Source organism: Microtus pennsylvanicus, chromosome 18 (assembly GCF_037038515.1).
Source record: "Microtus pennsylvanicus isolate mMicPen1 chromosome 18, mMicPen1.hap1, whole genome shotgun sequence".
NCBI classification, from domain to species: domain Eukaryota; kingdom Metazoa; phylum Chordata; class Mammalia; order Rodentia; family Cricetidae; genus Microtus; species Microtus pennsylvanicus.
In genome coordinates, this window is record NC_134596.1 from 42,056,829 (window position 1) to 42,075,524 (window position 18,696).

Genomic DNA, 18,696 nt, shown 5'->3' on the forward strand with positions numbered 1-18,696 from the left:
CTAGGGCAGTAGGTGGCAATAAGTATTGGCAAAGTTCTTAGGAGGTGAACTTAAGGACCATCACAATAATAGCGGGGGGGGTGGGGACTGTTCTCCTGAGACATGCCTTCTCGAGTCTCCGCCTAGAGGGTAGCTGGGTCCTAAGCTAGCTAAGGACAGCTCTACTGTACTCCGACCGATGACCTGTCTCACTGGATCCCGGCTTGTTCCTTGAGGACACGCCCCCTACCCTGGCAAGTCCTGCGAAGGGGCTAGAATTAGCAGCCTGGTGCCCGGTGGGCTTGGGCTGGTCGCCTCTACCCGGGCAACAGTCCTTGTCCATCAGGAGCTTATTTTGCGTGAGGCCGAGGCGGTGGGTCCACTACTCAGCATGATCCCGCAGACGCTGTGAAAGCCAGGCTGATCTGCCCTGGAGCAGTAGATGGGAGAATGGACACGCGCGCGCTCATACACACACACACACACACACACACACACACACACACACGAACACGCACCGGCTGAGCTGAGCCTGGGAGTAAGTTCCCACGGGAAGGAGAGCACTGCCTGTCTTCCGGCCATGTCAAGCGTTAGCTGCCAGTTCTTAAGGACTAAGTCCTAACCAGGGTGAACAGTGCAATCTGTGGACAAACACCCCTTCTCCGCCCCCCACCCCCACCCCCCAGCTTACCTCTGAAGGGCAGGCTCCTTGTATGTGACCGTTTCCCCACAGCAAACTCTTAAAAGGGTGCGGGTAAGGACAGGCTTTTCCCAGAGCCTTGAAGGCCACTCACACACACCCTCCTGCACGAGGAAGTGCTGATCGAGGCTTACTACAATCCCAGCACATCCATACATCCCGCCCGACAGCTACCATTCTCTGGCTAGGCGTTAGTATGTTTCCGATGGCGCTGGTGGCTTGCCCAGGCCGGATAACACCAGACTAACGGAGGATGAGAACCCCATGTGCCTGGGGCCTGGATCTTTCCTCTGGAAACTTCTCTCATTCCCCTGTTTTTGCTCAACTAATCTACTCACCTCGGGAATCCCCTTCTTAAATGTTTTGACTGTCCTTTCTGAGCTCCTCCAATTCCCCAGTCCTCTCCAAAAACCCCTGCCCAAGCTCTGAGCTCCAGAAAGGTAGGAGTTACGACTGTTGGCACACACACACACACACACACACACACACACAAAACCGCTATAAAAACTCTAGTTTAATCTAGTTTAATTTAATCTAGTGGCCTTGTGTGAGGAACACACACACACACACGCACACACAGGTGTCTAGAGTAGCTTGAATCCCTTTACCAGAGACTACAGCTCGTGTAACCAGATCCTTCCTACAGACATTTTGTCCAAGTTCCAGGAACCTCCCTGAGATCCCCCTTCAGAAGTTGAGAGTGGTTTTCCTGTTGTTATTGGTAGTCACGTGACACTACTCAATCCCAGGTGGAATCCCTAAACACCGCATAGTCCAGACTTGTAAAAATCGTTCCATCCTCCCCCTCCCTTTTTGAGTCTCCTCAAATTATCCTATTTGAGTCTGCCATCTGTTTCCCGCAGAGCCTGGCAGGAAAAACCTTAGCCAAGTCTGAACAGAAAACTGTTCAGGATTCTGGAGGGGAGGACTGGACACAGAAGGCAGGGGTTGACTAAACGCCATCAGAAGTCTAAATGGCGGGCGGTGGTGGCGCACGCCTTTAATCCCAGCCGTCGGGAGGCAGAGGCAGGCGGATCTCTGTGAGTTCGAGGCCAGCCTGGACTACAAGAGCTAGTTCCAGGACAGAAACCAAAAGCTACAGAGAAACCCTGTCTCGAAAATCCAAAAGAAGAAGAAGAAGGAGGAGGAGGAGGAGGAGGAGGAGGAGGAGGAGGAGGAGGAGGAGGAGGAGGAGGAGGAGGAGGAGGAGGAGGAAGAAGAAGAAGAAGAAGAAGAAGAAGAAGAAGAAGAAGAAGAAGAAGAAGAAGAAGAAGAAGAAGAAGAAGAAGAAGAAGAAGAAGAAGTCTAGATGGACTAGGGTGGGGGTGAGGGTGAGGACAGTAACTGCATGACCAGAAGTGCATGGTGAGTGACCCACGGAAGGAAGGCCTAAATGTGCGGGATGTCCCCAGCAGGCCCATCCCCAATGCGATGTGTGTTTTCTCCCCACAGGATGCAGGAGACCCCGGGGCGCGAGGAGTCGGAGCCGGGTATGGAGGCCCCGTGCGCGGCACCGTGCCACGCGCAGCGCATCCTGCAGACACTCAACGCGTACCGGCGGAGCGGCACCCTCACCGACGTGGTGCTGCGCGCCGGCGGCCGCGACTTCCCATGCCACCGCGCCGCGCTCAGCGCGGCCAGCGCCCACTTCCGCAGCCTCTTCGCGGCCGCCCGGCCAGAGCGTGCAGCGGCCGTGGTCCCAGTAGGACCCGAGGGGCCCGGGACGGCCGCGGCGCTGGCCGTCGTGCTCGACTACGTGTACGGCGCGGGCGTGCGATTGCGCGCCGAGGAGGAGGCGACCGCGGTGCTGGCGCTGGCTGAGCGGCTGGGCGTGGCGGGACTGCGCGAGGCGTGCGCTCGTTTCCTCGAGGGTCGCTTGCGGGCCGCCAACAGCCTGGCGCTGCGCCGCGTGGCCGCCGCCTTCTCGCTCGCCTCTCTGGCCGAGCGCTGCGGCCTCGTGCTACGCCAGGCCTTCGTGGAGGTGACGTGCCACGCCGACTTCCTGGAGCTGGCGCCGGATGAGGTGGCGGCGTTGCTGGCCGACCCCGCGCTGCGCGTGGCGCGCGAGGAGGCCGTGTTCGAGGCAGCCATGCGCTGGGTGCGCCACGACGCGCCGGCTCGCCGCGGGCACCTGCGTCTCCTGCTGGAGCACGTGCGCCTGCCGCTGCTGGCGCCCGCCTACTTTCTGGAGAAGGTGGAGGCTGACGAGCTGCTGCAGGCCTGCAGCGACTGCCGCCCGCTGCTGCTCGAGGCCAGCGCCTGCTTCATCCTGGGCAGGGAGGCTGGCGCGCTGCGGGCCCGGCCGCGGAGGTATGACCTCCCACTTGCTAGCCTCGCACCCCAGCGAGGCCTCGTGCCTTCCCCTGCTCTGGCTCCTTCACTGCCCCTCTTGAAATGTCACCGTTTCCTGGTACCTGGCAGTCTGCCTTGAAGAGTTAGGCTTGTGAGAGCAGGATGCATTCTAATTCCCGCTCCATCCGCCATTCTGAGAAACGGGTCCTGTTGGGATCTGCTCTCTAGGGACCCACTGGCTAGTAAGACAAGCACACAAAGGCACGAGAAACATCCACTCCACCAGAGCAATGCCAGGCCCGGAGACTATAGGTGGGAAAGTCTACCGTGGCCTTTCATCTCTGAGGGACAGAAGACAGTGGTGATGCCATCTCTAACTTTGAGTGCAAGGCAGGGACACAAAATGGGTTAGGAAAGCACTTAGCCGGAGGGTATGGAAAACTCGGTGAGGCCATAAACCCAAAGGGTCAATGGCGAGAGCTTTGCAGGAGGTCTGAGTCATCTTGCTCATGGCAATTCCCCATTAGGAGGGGCTAGGGGGAAGAATGCAGTACCTTAGCTGTTAGGAATGGAGGATTCTTATCAGACCAAACAGCACAATTTAGCCCTTAATCCAAGAGCCCCTCACTCTCCTCCTCTGTAAAAGGGGCAATAATCCTAACAGCCATCTGAAGATTAAACAAAGGAAGGGGAAAGGCTTTGGGGAAAGTCTTTTTTCTGTAACTTAGAGGCCAGTAGACTAAGGTAAGGGTTAGTAACTCCCTTCTTATCCGTAACCAGAGGTAAGGCTGTAAGTGATGGGTTCCAGGGGCAGGGCAGACAGAAGGGCAGTGGCATTGCATGGTGTGATCCAAACAGCGAGAAAGAAACGGGGCTTGGCGCTGGACGCTCAGAAGAATAACAAACCCAAGGGCTAGGGATATCGCTTAGAGGCAACGCGCACTGGAGTTCTGGTTCAGTAATCGCCTGCACCGTTTGCGGGAGGTGGAGGTGGCTTGGGAAAGGGCCGCAGCGTGCGTGTACAGCTATTGGGTTTCTCCTCACCCCAGATTTATGGACCTAGCCGAAATGATCGTGGTCATTGGCGGGTGCGACAGAAAGGGGCTTCTGAAGCTGCCTTTCGCCGACGCTTACCACCCAGAAAGTCAGCGCTGGACCCCGCTGCCCAGCCTGCCTGGGTACACACGCTCTGAATTTGCCTCCTGTGCACTCCGAAATGACATTTACGTTTCTGGTGAGGACACAACTGAAGTAGGAGCCTCCCAGTCCCCCCACTCCCCACATACACGCCTTGTTTACTCCTCCCCAGTCGGAAGATGGGGGCCGGCTTTTCCATAATCCCCTACAGCTAGTGGCTAAAACCATGTGGTCCAGCAAAGCCAGTCACCTGTGGGAAGTGTTGATGCTAAGCTTGGGACAGGAAGGCCTTAAACTGTGACTTTGCTCTGACAAGAAGGCCACCTGGTCATTCCTGGTTTCTAAACCTCATCCTCACTTCCTGTGTGGAAACTGTATAATAATCCCAGCACCTCGGAGAGATGAGGATGGAAAGGAAGATGCCCTGCTTTCCCCTGGCCCATCACACATTCTTAAAGATTGTCTTGAGGATACCCCTCCCCGTTTGGTTCCCGGAGCTTGACTGGTATCGCACCACAGGGCAATGGTTATAGGCACCCTCCACTCCCTGGATCTCTCTGGTATCCTGTCCTTCCATTCAGAGCACACCGTCTGGCTGATAGGCCTAGTCTTACCCCAGCCCAGTGAGAAAGCCTTCCTATGCTCTTACGCCTTAGGGGTGCTTTTTGGCTCTTTGGGGACACTGGGAGTTAGTAAGAGATCTAGGGGAAAACAACTGTTTCTTTCCCCATAGGAGGTCACATCAACAGCAGAGATGTCTGGATGTTTAGCTCCCATCTGCACACCTGGATCAAGGTTGCCTCCATGCACAAGGGCAGGTGGAGGCACAAGATGGTGACCCTGCAGGGACAGGTAGGAACACTCTGGCTGGTGCCGCCCTGAGATCCAGGATGTAGGGAAGGAGGGCTCTGAGGCTTCAGAACATTAGAAAGGACTTGCTAGATCATATAATAGTGCTAACAGTCATCACAGCAGCTGGGCTTGGTGGCTCACACCTGTAATCTCAGCGCGTGGGAGGCTGAGGCAAGAGGGTCATGAGTTTGAGGCCAGACCAGGCTCCATAGCAAGACCCTGTCTCAACATCACCGCCACTCCCTGATAAGTAGCCATCACTGTAAGAATACAGTTTGGTGGCAAACTGTTTGGGTCGTGAGACCAAACAGACCAGGTACTGAGTCTTGACTCTGCCGCTTACAAGCAAAATACAGCCAGTTGTCTTTGTAAACTTCATTCTGCGTCCAGAAACACACAGGAATCGGGTGCGTGGGTGGTTACCCTTAGTAACCACTCGAGTTATTACTAAGCGTCATCCGCAGGTGGAGTATTCCTCATTCGGACACTTGTCTCCTGTCCCCAGCATTAAACAGGGAAGGGGGTTCCTGAACTAGGGAGAGAGGAACATGGCCAGGCAGAGTCTGCGCTGAGATGCCCCTGGCGGGCTTACAGATTGGAGCAGTGGGGTGTTGGAGTCGCCTGTAGCTCTAAATCCCGAGTCTCTGGCTTTTGTCTTCGCCCTCAGCTCTTTGCAGTGGGTGGTTTCGATGGCCTGCGGCGCCTGCGCAGCGTTGAGCGCTACGACCCATTCTCCAACACCTGGGAGGCCACGGCGCCCCTGCCGGAGGCCGTGAGCTCTGCAGCGGTGGCGCCCTGCGCTGGTCAGCTCTACGTGATTGGGGGCGCTGGGCAGGACGGTGTCAACACTGACAAGGTGTGCTCAGGCCTTGGGGTTAGGATTAGAGGCTTCAGGGAAACGGGGTGGCCTACTGTGTGCAGGATAGATCTGGGACTGGTGTGAGACAATCTAATTTTCTGAATCCAGTCAGCACTCCGGTAATCATTTCCCAGATTTCGATCAAGGAAATGAGATGCCTTCAATCACAGCACTCAGGAGGCAAAGACAGGCAGATCCCCGAGTTCGAGGTCACCTGGTCTACAGAGCGACAGCCAGGACTACAGAGAAACCCTGTCTTGAAAAAATCGGGCAGAGGTGGTGCATGCCTTAAATTCCAGCACTCAGGAGGCAGAGATAGGTGGATCTTTGTGAGTTCGAGGCCAGCCTGGTTCTCAGAGTGAGTTCCAGGACAGGCTTCAAAGCTACAGAGAAAAACCCTGTCTCGAAAAATCCAAGAGAGAGGGAGCAAGGGAGAGAGAAAGTCGGAGGGTACTCACTGAGACACCTGAACTCTTCTGATTGGTACCATCCATGTGGGTTTCATAGATCTTAAAAACTGAAAGACTGAACCAGGCAATGGTAGTGCATGCCTTTAATGCCAGCACTAGGGAGGCAGAGGCAGGCAGATTTCTGAGTTTTGAGGACAGCCTGTGTTTACAGAGTGAGTTCCAGGACAGCAAGGGCTACACAGTGAAACCCTATCTTTAGCCCCCCTCAAAAAAATTAAATTTTTGAAAGATTGGGGCTGGAGGGATGGCTCAAAGGTTAGGAGTACTTGCCACTCATGCAAAGGACCAGCGTTTAGTTCCCAGCACCCATGTCAGGTGCTCACAACTGCCTTTCACTTTAACTAGATCCGACACGTTCTTCTGGCCTCCGCAGCCAGACATAGAGAGACACACATAAATAAAAGTAATCTTATAAAAATTAGAAGACGGAGGTACTATTGGTTAAAATGCTTTTCCTCCATTAAAAAAAAAAGTGTCTATTATAAGCTGGAGTTATAGGATGCAGCAAGCTCTAGGTTTGATTCCCAGCACATCATAAGCCAATCATAGTGGGATACAAATTAGGGTAATCTGCCAGGTATTCCTAGAGACAGAGGTAAGAGGACGCCGGTGGAGGGCAGGTGAGGCTCGTTCACCACAGCTGTCCCCTCTTGCAGGTGCAATGCTTTGACCCTAAGGAGGACCAGTGGAGTCTGCGATCACCGGCACCCTTCCTGCAGCGGTGTCTGGACGCCGTCTCCCTGGAGGACACCATTTACGTGGTGGGTGGCCTCATGAGTAAGATTTTCACCTACGACCCTGGCACCGACGTCTGGGGAGAGGCAGCCGAGCTGCCAGGCCCTGTGGTAAGTGAGGGCTCCTGTACTGGCAGATCCAGGAGTGCAGACCCACTCCCAAGGCTCTGGAGCTTACAATGACTCTGCGCTAGATAGCATCCCACAGTCCCCTTGCTTGTCCTCCCAGTGACAAATCTCCTCTCATGAGAGGTTGGTCCAGGGCCATCAGTTGGGCTGTAGTAAGTCAGTAACTAGAATCCAAATGCTATGATTCTGGTCTACCACAAAGGTACCAACTAGCAAGGAGTAGGTAAGGGACTTGCTAAGTTCCTTGCTCCAGTGACATCAGCGACCAGAGGTGCAAATCTTGGGTGTCCATAGCCCCTCGTCTCCCCCTCCCGTGCTGCCCCAAGACTCCAGAGAAACTATGGAGATGTATAATTGATGGTCTCAGTCAGTTCTGGCCCTGGGTGATTCCAAGGCCTAGGTTCCCGGCTCTGAATAAGACTGCAGGATGGTGTTACTGTTTGCATGCATACAATCTAGCCATGGTTTTTAGATCAAGTGAAGGATATCCCACATACGATGTCAGTGATGAGGGTGGTTGCTCTTTGAACTGTGCAGATGAGACCTAAGACACAGAGCAGGTGACTTGTCCGGGCCATTTATTTAGTAAGGGTCAGGTTCACCCAATTATTTAGTCTCCATCCAGATTGCCTAGTCAGTCCGTAGGAAGGCTCTGCTATGTGGCATGGCCAACTAGAACCAAGAGAGTCCCTGGCTGCATCCCAGTTAACTGTCTGTCTGTCGTCTGTCCACTCAGGAGAGCTGTGGCGTGACGGTGTGTGACGGGAAGGTCCACATTCTTGGTGGGCGGGACGAACATGGGGAGAGCACCAATAGCGTCTTCACCTTTGATCCTAGCAGTGGGCAGGTGGAAGCCCAGCCATCACTGCAACGCTGCACCAGCTCGCACGGCTGCGTCACCATTGTCCAGAGCCTGAGCAGGTGACTGGGACAGCCTGAGCCAGGAGGAAATTAGGGCACAGCAGTTGGCTCTTCCTGGAACTTCATGTGAATAGTCCTTTAATTTATTGCCCCTTTCCTTGTGGAAATAAAAATGTTTTTCAGAAGTTGGGTGTGTTCTAGCTCGTGCCTGCTTTATCCAGAGGAGGTATCCCTATCAGTTCCTTCTTGCTTTTGCAGCTTGCCAGGACTCCTCTGCCACTGTGGGCCACCCAGACAGCCATACTTACTTAGACTACTGTTCTGGACACTGGAGATTGCAATTGGCATGAGGACGAAGGTGCCAGCAGATTCTGTCTGGTGAGGCTCTACTTTTTAAGTTCCCCTCCACCTCTCCAAATGACGCTAATCCAGATGACTTACTCATCTACCCGGTGGGCCCTACTTCTTTCTCAATTTTATCCATTTACTATAGTGAGTTCATGTTGTATGTATACATGTGCATGAAGTACGTGCAGAGGCCAGAGGACAATCTGTGGAGTCTGTTCTCTTCTTTTATCTTTACCTGAGTTCTGGGGATCCCAACTCAGGTCATCGGGCAGCATGGCAAGCACTTTGCCAGCTGAGCCATTGTCACCCGTCCCCATTCAATGCTATGACAGAGGATGAGGTCTCAGTGTAGCAGTTTCGGAGGAATGTCTGCATCCAGCTGTTAGCACACCCATTACCTCATTTCCTTTTATTAATGTAGACATGTATTCTTTTTATTTTACTGTGTCATGGCATCCGTCTGGAGGTCAGATGACCAAACTGTGGAAGTTGGTTCTCTTCTAACATGTGGGGTCCAGAGACTGAACTCCAACCAGCAGGCTTAGCTGCAGCAAGAGCCTTTATACACTCATTGAGCCGTCTCTCCAGGCCCAGCATTTTGTTTCAGGGTGAAAGGTACCACAGCGACAGGCCAGGGTGTACCTGGTGAGACACAACTCTGAGGCCACTGTATACTTGGTGTGGCCCAGGGCCCCAGAGCAGAGACAGAGTGTTTCCAGGGAGGCTGGCCCCATCTGCAGGCCCTCTGCACTCAGATTGCCTTTATAAAGGAGCCTGTTTCCCATCTCCCATCCTCAAAGCCCCAGGGCCAGCACAGCCGGGCACAAAGGCTCTGGTCCCAGCTGAGCTCCAGTACCACAGATTAGGAAAGTGGCCATCTGGACACAGCTGATAATGGCAGCAGGGGGAGGAGAGCAGACCAGCACCCCAAGGGGACTCTTAGGACAAAGCAAGGGTACCTACTGCATGTACACCCAGGAACAATAGGCGCCCATCCAGGGCCAACTCTTCTAAAGGATATGCGTGTCTCCCCTGGCTGGACACTTCCTGAGAGCCAAGCAGTGACGGACCCCAAGCTTCCCACTCAGATTCCCCAAGGACCCTCTTTTTAAATTTTATCCAATTACTTCAGTGTGACTGCTCTTCTGTGCACGCACCCTCTGCAAGACAAGAGCAAAACCACTACAGCACCCTTCCACTAGAAATAGGTGAAATTCACAATCATGACAGGAAACCTCACTCAGATCAGATGAATGCTGGGACATACAGCAGCGCTTCAGTCTGGAGGGACGCTAGTGACACTGAGTCACACTAGCACAACTGAGCTCAAACCCAGAGACCCACACAGTGGAGACAACCGATGCCCAGTTGTCCTCTACAAATGGTGACTGGAGGGTAATATTTTTACTACAGATTGAACCCAGGACCTCAACCATGCCAGGAAAGTGCTCAATTTTTAAAGCCACGTATTAGGTCATTGTAATTGATGTTTACAGACCTGTGATTGAAAATGTTTCAACATGCCTTTAATCCCAGCACTTGGGAGGCAGAAGTGGGCAGATCTCTTTGAGTTCGAGACCAGCCTGGTCTACAGAGCTAGTTCCAGGACAGGCTCCAAAGCCACAGAGAAACCGTCTCGAAAAACAAAAAAAGAGAAAGGCTATTAAATACTAAAGCCGGGTGGTGGTGGCGCACGCCTTTAATCCCAGCACTTGGGAGGCAGAGGCAGGTGGATCTCTTAAGAGTTCGAGGCCAGTCTGGTCTACAGAGCTAGCTCCAGGATAGGCTCCAAAAACCACAGAGAAACCCTGTCTCGAAAAACCAAAAAAAAAAAAAGAAAAAAAAAGAAAATGTCAGACTTGGACTGGAGAGGTTAAGAGCACTGACTGCTCTTCCAGAGGTCCAGAGTTCAATTCCTAGCAACCGCATGGTGGCTCACAACCACCTGTAATGAGATCTGGTGCCCTCTTCTGGCCTGCAGGCATGCGTGCAGACATAACACTGTATACATAATAAATCTTTTAAAAAAAAAGATATATCAGACTTGAAACCTGGAATCAGTACTTTTCACGTGTAGGGTGGGCAAAAGACTCCTTTCAGAGCTATCCAGGGCTGAAGTGAAGACTTTGAGAAACCATCAAGCAGGCCAGGAGGCAAAGGCAGGCTGACCTGAGTTCAAGGCCTGTCCAGTCTAGAGGGTTCCAGGACAGCCAGGAATACAGGGAAACCATCAAGCAGAAGCAGGTGGTCTGAGTTGCAGACCAGTCAGGAATATGAGCCTGCCTCAAAACCAAAACCCACAGGGTCATGCTTCTGCTCAACAGCACCACCTTGAACAAGTGCCAGAAACCGGGAGCTTCCAGTGAGTTCCATCTGTAGATCTGGTGCCCTCTTCTGGTGTGCAGTACCAATACTGCACATCTGCGCCCTGACACATATGGAATTTAGTTAGTTAATAGCCACTGGTCTTTTGGCCTAGCCAGGCTGCACCCCAGGCTCTTGACACCTTCATCCCAAGTCTTCTCTCTGGTACCAGAGTATAGGATCTCCAAGCTAACTTTAATTCCTTACAAAAAAAACATAGATAGTAAATGCTTTCAAGATATTATGATAGCGGATCTCTATGAGTTCGAGACCAGCCTGATCTACAGAGCTAGTTCCAGGACAGGCTCCAAAGCCAGAGAAACCCTGTCTCGAAAACCAAAAAAGAAAAAAAAAGATATTATGATAAATATGCTGCCAATAATTTCTGCATTTACCATATTTTCCAAAACATAATGGCTAAGTACAAGACTTAGAAATATGGATTCATTCTAAAGACAGCTTTATATTTCAAACTTCTGAGTTCAAAGGCATGATAAATTCTTTTTATTTTAGGAAAGCTGAGATTAAGACAACATTGCATGGTAAAACAGAGGCCAATCTACTTTTTACTTGCAGGGTAAGTGTCAAAGGCCTTCATAGAAAGCAATTACCCACCAAGCCATCTTGTTGGCCCACCCAAGATTTCTTACATGCCAGGGGAAGTCACACTTGTAGCCCTCCAGGCTGGGGACACACGCTTACTGTGTGTAAGGACCTGGGTTCCACCATGAGCACCAAAGCCTAACTGTTCTAACCCTGAACTGTGTAACACAGGGTCCACCAGCTGTCACAGACCCCAGCTTAAACCAACAGGATAAGCAACACTTCTCAGGCCAACACAGCTCAGTCACAGTTGAACACTGGACACAATCCAGTCAGGCCTTATGTTTTTGTGCAAGATTTTATTAAACGTCTGTACAGGACAACATCCAGCCTCCAGGTGCAGTTGCCAAGACCCTGAAACAAAACAAAACAATGTAAGAAAAAACTCATCTGAGTGCTTTCATTTATTGCGAAGTGTACGCTCCCATGAGGGTTTGACTTAAACACACCCCAGCACACGAGGCAGTGAAGGTTTGTGGGGTTGTCCACCACATTCCAACTCGTATCCTCCCACAGTAAGTTCTGACAGTGTGTAAGTAACTACACACACTGAAACATCAGAACTAACAGTAAAAAAAACCCAATAAACAGGTCTGTGTGGCCCAGGAAGGTCCCGCAGACATACCTGTTAGGCTGTAGGCACTGGCTGGGGCATGGCAGGTGGCTCTGGCTTCCCGCCCTTCTGCTCTGAGATGGGGGTGGTGGGCAAGATTTCGTCCTTTGGCTCCACAATGCTCACGTGATCCGGCAGAGGCTTCTTGGGGCCGATCTTACCACTTGGATCCCAGGGCAGCATGATCTTCACTTTGATGCCCAGCACACCTAAAAGACACCAGGGCTAAAATTGAGCTGGGATTTTTACCAGCTGCCACCATACAACAGGAGAGCAAGGAGACAGTGGTACCTACTGCCACGCGGCCCTTCTCAGACAAATGCCTCTAAGTCCATCAGTGCGCAGGACACTTTTGCCAGGAACCAAGCACAGCGCCACAGAACATGGCACTGACAAGGCCCAAGAGCAGGACGTGACCTTTCTGACTCGTCATCGTGTCATCACCGAAGGGCACACGGAAGGCTGAGACAGGGACACTCAAGTCCTCACAGCCCCGTAACCAACAGCCCCCCCCAAGACAAGGCCATGGAAACACAGCTGTCTGCTAGTCTACCCTAGGCCCTGGCTCCTCCCCAGCACAGCTGCTCACCCTGTCTGAGGAGCACATGACGCACAGCGGTGTCGACGTAGTAGTTGACAGGGTCTCCACTGTGGATCATTAGACCATCCACGAACTTCATGGACTTGGCCCTCTGTCCTCGGAGCTTCCCGGACACCACGACCTCGCAGCCCTTGGCACCACTCTCCATGATGAACCGAAGCACACCATAGCAGGCCCTTTGGGAGAAACCCACTGGTTACCAAAGACACAACCTGCCTGCCCCTCCCACCAAGTTAACTCTCAAATGGTAGCTTGGGGAAACTACCAGACTTCAGCCAAAACAACAATCTGCTGCCCAGATGCTTTTCCGCCCTGGCTTGTGATAGAATCAGCTCTGAAGAATGAATTCTTTATACCATTATGCCCAGGTCCTTCTCCAGGCCATTATCTGGGCTGGCCAAGCTCAAGCAGAGGTATTTCTTCACATCTTGGGTTCAGGGGAACTGAACTCGGGTTGTCAGGCTTGCCTTTGTCTTGGCGAAAAGCACCTTTGTGTGAACCGTCTCTGCTGTTAGGAGCTACTTTTTGGAGACTGGGTCTCACTACATAATCCTGGCTGTTTGGAATTTGCAGAGATCCACATCTGAAAATAACAGGTTATTTTGGGGGTGGGGGGGAAAGGCTTGCTAAGCTGTTCCAGGGCCCACCCTAGCTGAGAGGCACATTAGCCACTTTGATTCTGAGAGAACCAGAAAACTTTTATGCCTATCAAATACTAACATTAAAAAGCAAAAAGACTGGGTGTGGTGGCTCACCCCTTTAATCCCAGCACTAGGGAGGTAGAGGAAGGCGGAACGGATCTGAGTGGAAGTCAGTCTGAATTCTAGACAGTCAAGCCCATGCAGACAAACCACCTCAAAAAAGAATCCTGCCCCACCAGGTAAGGTGGTGAAGGCCTTTAATTTTGTTGGGCCATCTCAGAATTAAAGGCCAGCTAGAGGCACAGTTGAGACCCTGTGTCTCAAAACAAACTTGGTCTTCTTCTCATAATAAAGGCAGGGCAGAACAGATTTTTTTAAAACGAAGTCAAACCAGCTCAGGCAGGGTCCTACATTGCTTAGTGCCACACAACTTACAGAACTGTTATCTTTATAATCCTCACAAATGCATTAGATCCGCACTGACTTCTAACTTGTTTTGAAACGTGCGCCGTCCCAGAAGCACTAAAGCTGTATCTACTAACTATGAACACCACACAGGAGCAACGACAGGATGCTTCACCACCCACCGATCAAGGGTGCTTTCTAAACCTCAAAGAACCAACAGATATACCCCCCCCATGATTTTCTTTTGTTACGTTCTCAGTGTACCCAAATATTCCCATTATAGTACTGACCATGCTATATACCCAGGCTGGCCTGTAACTAAGCAACCCTCCTCCTGGTCTCTCAAGTGTTGGGATTATAGGCAACTAGGTCTTGTAAGCCTAATTGTTCAGGGGTCAGGGGGCCCTTATTGTCACACCAACAGAGACTAGATGATCCTGTCACTGAAGAGTTATCTGCTACCAAAGTGTCAGGCACACACTGATGCACAGCAGGGCATGACCACCAAGTCCTAGACACTCACCTTCGCACAGCAAGCCCTCCGAGGAGTTTGTAACGTAGAGACTCAGCCTGAGCAATGGCACACAGACCTCTTGTGGCCACTTTCTCTGCATAAAGCTTTAAAAGAAGGGACATATTTATTACTTAGCAGTTTTCATTAAAGCCATAGTAATATTCCTTAAATACCTCATTGCCCTTCTCAGGTTCCCCACAACCACACTAGGGAGAGTGATGGGATAGCCTGTCCACCTATGTATCATTTTCATACACAAATGGAGTGAAAAGCACTTCGGCCACCAGAATACTCCCATGAATTTAAGAATATCATTTGTAGCCGGGCGATGGTGGCACACGTCTTTAATCCCAGCACTCGGGAGGCAGAAGCGGGCGGATCTCTGTGAGTTTGAGACCAGCCTGGTCTACAGAGCTAGTTCCAGGGTAGGCTCCAAAGTCACAGAGAAACCCTGTCTCAAAAAAGCAGGAGAAAAAAAAAAGAATATCATTTGTAGTTTTTAGACAGGATTCTACTAAGGCAGCGCTGACTGGCTCTGCCCTTGCCACTATCCTGCCTTCTGGGTGCCAGGATAAAAGGTATGCCCCCTGCCATGCATGGCAAGCACACTACTTAAAAGAAAATTCTGAGAAGTATCAATCCATGTAGAATATACATCGGTCACACCAAAGGCTTCCAGAAGTACCATTCTACATCTAAATCCAGTCTACAATAGCCCTGGATATAAGCAGGGGACCTCACCTCCACGCTGCCCTCAGGGAAGCCGAACCTCTTCTGGACCACTGCAGTCAGCTCTCTGATCCGGCGACCCTTCTCACCAAGAACATTCTGTGTTCTGCAGAGAGGAAAAGTTATAATTCACTCAACACCTCATGAGCAATCTATCACTCTGCAAGAACACACGTTAAATGCAAAGGATTAAGATAAAGTCTTCTCAAATGAGGTTAAAAAAAAGCAACCACACTCACCAAGGTCAGGTTCTCACCTGTCCAAGTTTACACACCCATCTTAGTACACACAGTGATTACAGGTGACAGCTGAAGTCATCTACATTTTTACCTGGTGGCTAAAATAATGATTTCTGTTCTGGTTGGTGTGACTCGGACTTCAACCCCGGAGTAGCCATCCTCAGCCAGTTCCCGAGTGAGAAACTCATTTAGTTCGGCTTTGAAAATGCCATCAGCCACAAACTAAACCAAAGAAATTATGTTCAGAGTTAAGACAGGGTGGAGGTTTCCCTTAGAGCCAGCACTACCCCCAGTGGCCCTGCAGGAAGGCAGACAACCCTTCTCAGACAAATGCCTGTAGGTCATCTTGAGGAAGTTTCTTTGACCGGTGCTTTCAGCTGGGCCACAGAACGCGGCACAGTGAGGCCTCCTGGACAAAAGACAACACCTCTTCAGACTCGTCATCATCTCTTCATCGAAGGGTTTTAGGACACAACGGACAAATGCAGAACAAACGTAAAACCCTATTCTCGAGCGGCTCCTCTGCAGCTCACTGAGCACAGCAAGGACAGTGTGCGGAGCGTCTACCAGGATAGAGGGCAGATCCTAACTCGACAAAGCATGGTGGACAACAGCTTTGCGGTCTGCGTGCATGAGCACGACAGGTCATTTATTCCTAAACCCGATGATCTTCACACTTCTTCCCCATGGAATGACCAAGTCTGGGGCGCTTTGGCTGCAGATCCCCGGAAGGAGAGCGGCGCCAATAATCAGCAGCTTTCAAGACGACGGAGAAGGTACTGCTAAACTTAACTTTACTTACCATACACACTGCATAAGCTCACGCCCTCAAACTAACCCCGGCGACCAAAAATCGCTCCATGAAGGAGCCCGGTGCTCCTCTCCGGCCCAGACCCTCCCCAGCCACACTGCGCTAGCCCGGAGCCGGCCCGATACCCCATCCACGTCCATCCGCGGCCCGCAGAGACGCCAGACGGCAGCAGCCGCCCCCCGGGATCCGTCGCGGGGATGCGGGTCTCACTGTGGCAGCCGCAGCAGGCGCCGCGCCGCCCCGCGCCGGGCCCCGATGCTCACCTTCCTCTTCTTAGAAATCTGCACCGCCATCTTGCCGCCGCGCGCCCCCGAGAGAAAAGGAAGTGGCTCGCGGGCGGAAGTGGGTATAAAGGGCGCGGAACGACGACGCTACGCCGCGCGACGGCGACGCTCGCCAGTGCTCATGGGAAATGAAGTCTCGCGTTCGTAAAGGCGAAAAGGGAGAAGGGTAACCTAGCAACCCGTAGTGTAGGCGGAACAGGAAGTGCAAATCTAATTCTGGTCTGAAAAAAATATCAAAGTTCTCTAGCGCGGAGCACACCTGTGATTCCATCACTATAGAGGTGGAGGCTGGAGGGTCGGTCATTCCCGACTACATAGTGAGTTCATCGCTAGCTTGTGCTGGTACATGAGCCCCCGACTCAAAAATAAACAAAAACTTTGAACAGAGCAACCGTGAGGCAAGAGATGCAAACCAGGGGGCTGGAGAGATGGCTCAGAGGTTAAGAGCATTGCCTGCTCTTCCAAAGGTCCTCAGTTCAATTCCCAGCAACCACATGGTGGCTCACAACCATCTATAATGGGGTCTGGTGCCCTCTGCTGGCCTGCAGGCATACACACAGACAGAATATTGTATACATAATAAATAAATATTTAAAAAATAAAAATAAAAAAATCTGTCTTTAAAAAAAAAAAAAAGAGATGCAAACCATAGGTATAAGCACACTAGCAGAGTTTACCCAGCATGGAACCCTGTTGCTTACACCTTCAGGACCGCACTAATGAAAACTTTCATTGAAATTCATTTAGGGAACCAGCCAGGTGGCTCAGTAGGTAAATGTGTTTTATTTCGATCAGAGCTAACTTCACAAAGTTATCCTAGGACCTTTCCACGCATTCCCTCCCCACCTCTGGCTCACACAAAAATACCAATAATTAATATTTAAAACAAATTCACGTAGCTACCCTCATCTCTACTCATATAATCCAATTTCTCTGTTCTAAATGATAATAATAGACTCTAAAATTATTCGTTCTTGGGTCTGTTCTATTCTCTCTCTCTCTCTCTCTCTCTCTCTCTCTCTCTCTCTCTCTCTCTCTCTCTCAGATGGATTTCAGCTGTAGTTGAGAATGACCTTAAATGATTCTCCTACGTCCACTTCCCAAGTGTGGGGCTTAGGAGTATACCACCATGTCTAGACTAGACTATATTATTATTAACTTACCAGTACCTCAACTACATAAAGTCTACTCAAATTAATATAACAAAAAGTCCAATTATATAACGAAAATCAGAGCAGTAGCTTGTGTGCTCATATTCTTTTGTAAATGATTTTTTTTCCCAGCCAGGCAAAGTGTTTCACACCTGTAATCTCAGCACTTGGGACACTGAAGCAGGAGGATTACGTGTTGGAGAACAGCCTGGGTTACAGAGCGACACATACACAGATCTTTTTAAGACATTAAAATCCTAGCGAGGGCCAGGCCGTGGTGGTGCACGCCTTTAATCCCAGCACTCGGGAGGCAGAGGCAGGAGAGTCTCTGTGAGTTTGAGACCAGCCCCATCTACAAACAAAGTTCTAGGACAGCCAGGGCTACACAGAGAAACCCTGTCTCAAAAAACCAAACCAAACCAAAAACCATTAACAGCCTATGATGTTTATTACACAGGCAAACCCTGACCCTCAAGATGGGGTTCACGGTAGCATTTCTGGTAGTAAACACTTGCACCAAAACCTCAGAAGTTTTTGAACTTCCAGCAGGGTGGGCTACCAGCAGGGGCTGTCAATGTTATAAACCAGCAGGGCTTTGGGAAGGAGTACTGGATAATATAAATATATAACTCCGATGTTCACACCGGCAATCACTCCTTGCCCAGACGCAAACCCTGCGGCTTTAACTTGTACTGCAGTGTTCATGGCTCAATCATGGAGAAGGCTCCAGTACACCTTATGTTAATCCCACCAAATGAAAGTAAGGGCCACCACCTGAATTCCTGGAGTTGCATTAAGCAAGTTTTATTTTCTGTCAGACAGGGCTGTCCCCCTAAAGTGGGGTTTGAGAGAACAGCATTGGACACAAGAGAAAGTGGAATTCATATAGCTCAAAAATTGCAAGATAGGGGTTTTTCAAGGGCTGGAGGGATTTGCAGAGGCATTTTGGTTACCTAGGAACTTGGTTGAACATCTCATCTTGTTAGGGTGTGGAAGATGTCAAATTCCAGGAAATGGGTCTAGATGTGGCCAAACCCAGATGGATTTTTGTTTTGTTTGTTTTAGTTTTTTTGGTTTTTCAAAACAGGGTTTCTATGTGAGGCCCTAGCTGTTCTGAAACTAGTTTTGTAGACCAGGCTGGCCTCGAACTCACAGAAATGTGCCTGCCTCTGCCTCCAGGGTTCTGGGATTAAAGGCGTGCACCAACACCACTGGGCCAAATCCAAGTTTTACAGTAAACAGGAACAAACTTATTTTGATCTTGTAATAGGAGGACTTCTAATCTTAAAATAGAGTCAGGCTGGTCCACCTCATGAAGCCTTCTTCCAGTTTGCAATTCACCATGGCTATAGCTGTCTTCTTGTGGCTGTCTCCTTGCAA

At 50.9% G+C, this 18,696-nt stretch overlaps 2 protein-coding genes and 2 non-coding genes across 5 annotated transcripts; 1 reads left to right on the forward strand and 3 right to left on the reverse strand.

The window, feature by feature from the left end:
• Nucleotides 1-2,132: 2,132 nt before the first annotated feature.
• Klhl35 (kelch like family member 35) lies at nt 2,133-8,116 on the forward strand. The gene is made up of 6 exons (XM_075952976.1): nt 2,133-2,989; nt 4,021-4,205; nt 4,842-4,960; nt 5,628-5,816; nt 6,946-7,134; nt 7,889-8,116. The coding sequence occupies exons 1-6, from the start codon at nt 2,133-2,135 to the stop codon at nt 8,075-8,077; spliced, it is 1,728 nt and encodes a 575-aa protein (XP_075809091.1). The 3' UTR covers nt 8,078-8,116.
• A 3,090-nt stretch (nt 8,117-11,206) lies between these two features.
• Rps3 (ribosomal protein S3) lies at nt 11,207-16,251 on the reverse strand. Of its 2 annotated transcripts, none has more exons than XR_012908288.1 (7): nt 16,145-16,251; nt 15,162-15,292; nt 14,844-14,937; nt 14,112-14,206; nt 12,531-12,734; nt 11,954-12,150; nt 11,207-11,682 (listed from the first exon to the last, which is right to left on the reverse strand). XR_012908288.1 is itself a non-coding variant. In XM_075952650.1 (7 exons), the coding sequence occupies exons 1-6, from the start codon at nt 16,172-16,174 to the stop codon at nt 11,957-11,959; spliced, it is 732 nt and encodes a 243-aa protein (XP_075808765.1). In that variant the 5' UTR covers nt 16,175-16,251; the 3' UTR covers nt 11,207-11,682; nt 11,954-11,956. The 2 variants fall into 2 exon arrangements, 1 of the variants encoding a protein (XP_075808765.1); XM_075952650.1 differs by having other exon boundaries at nt 12,531-12,718.
• LOC142838028 (small nucleolar RNA SNORD15) lies at nt 12,248-12,390 on the reverse strand. The gene has a single exon (XR_012908474.1). It is a non-coding gene; the product is annotated as a small nucleolar RNA SNORD15 (small nucleolar RNA).
• LOC142838029 (small nucleolar RNA SNORD15) lies at nt 15,388-15,530 on the reverse strand. The gene has a single exon (XR_012908475.1). It is a non-coding gene; the product is annotated as a small nucleolar RNA SNORD15 (small nucleolar RNA).
• Nucleotides 16,252-18,696: the final 2,445 nt, after the last annotated feature.

What these genes read in the sequence shown, in the direction of transcription:
- Rps3 (XM_075952650.1), bottom strand. Translation starts at nt 16,174, where the DNA reads ATGGCGGTGCAGATTTCTAAGAAGAGGAAG. An exon ending in GGAGGGCTTGCTGTGCGAAG is followed by an intron (nt 12,719 to 14,111) that starts GTGAGTGTCTAG and finishes TTTCTCCCAAAG; the next exon opens with GGCCTGCTATGGTGTGCTTC. An exon ending in TCATGTGCTCCTCAGACAGG is followed by an intron (nt 12,151 to 12,530) that starts GTGAGCAGCTGT and finishes GGTGTCTTTTAG; the next exon opens with GTGTGCTGGGCATCAAAGTG.
- Klhl35 (XM_075952976.1), top strand. Translation starts at nt 2,133, where the DNA reads ATGCAGGAGACCCCGGGGCGCGAGGAGTCGGAGCCGGGTATGGAGGCC. An exon ending in ACGGTGTCAACACTGACAAG is followed by an intron (nt 5,817 to 6,945) that starts GTGTGCTCAGGC and finishes CCCCTCTTGCAG; the next exon opens with GTGCAATGCTTTGACCCTAA. An exon ending in CCGAGCTGCCAGGCCCTGTG is followed by an intron (nt 7,135 to 7,888) that starts GTAAGTGAGGGC and finishes CTGTCCACTCAG; the next exon opens with GAGAGCTGTGGCGTGACGGT.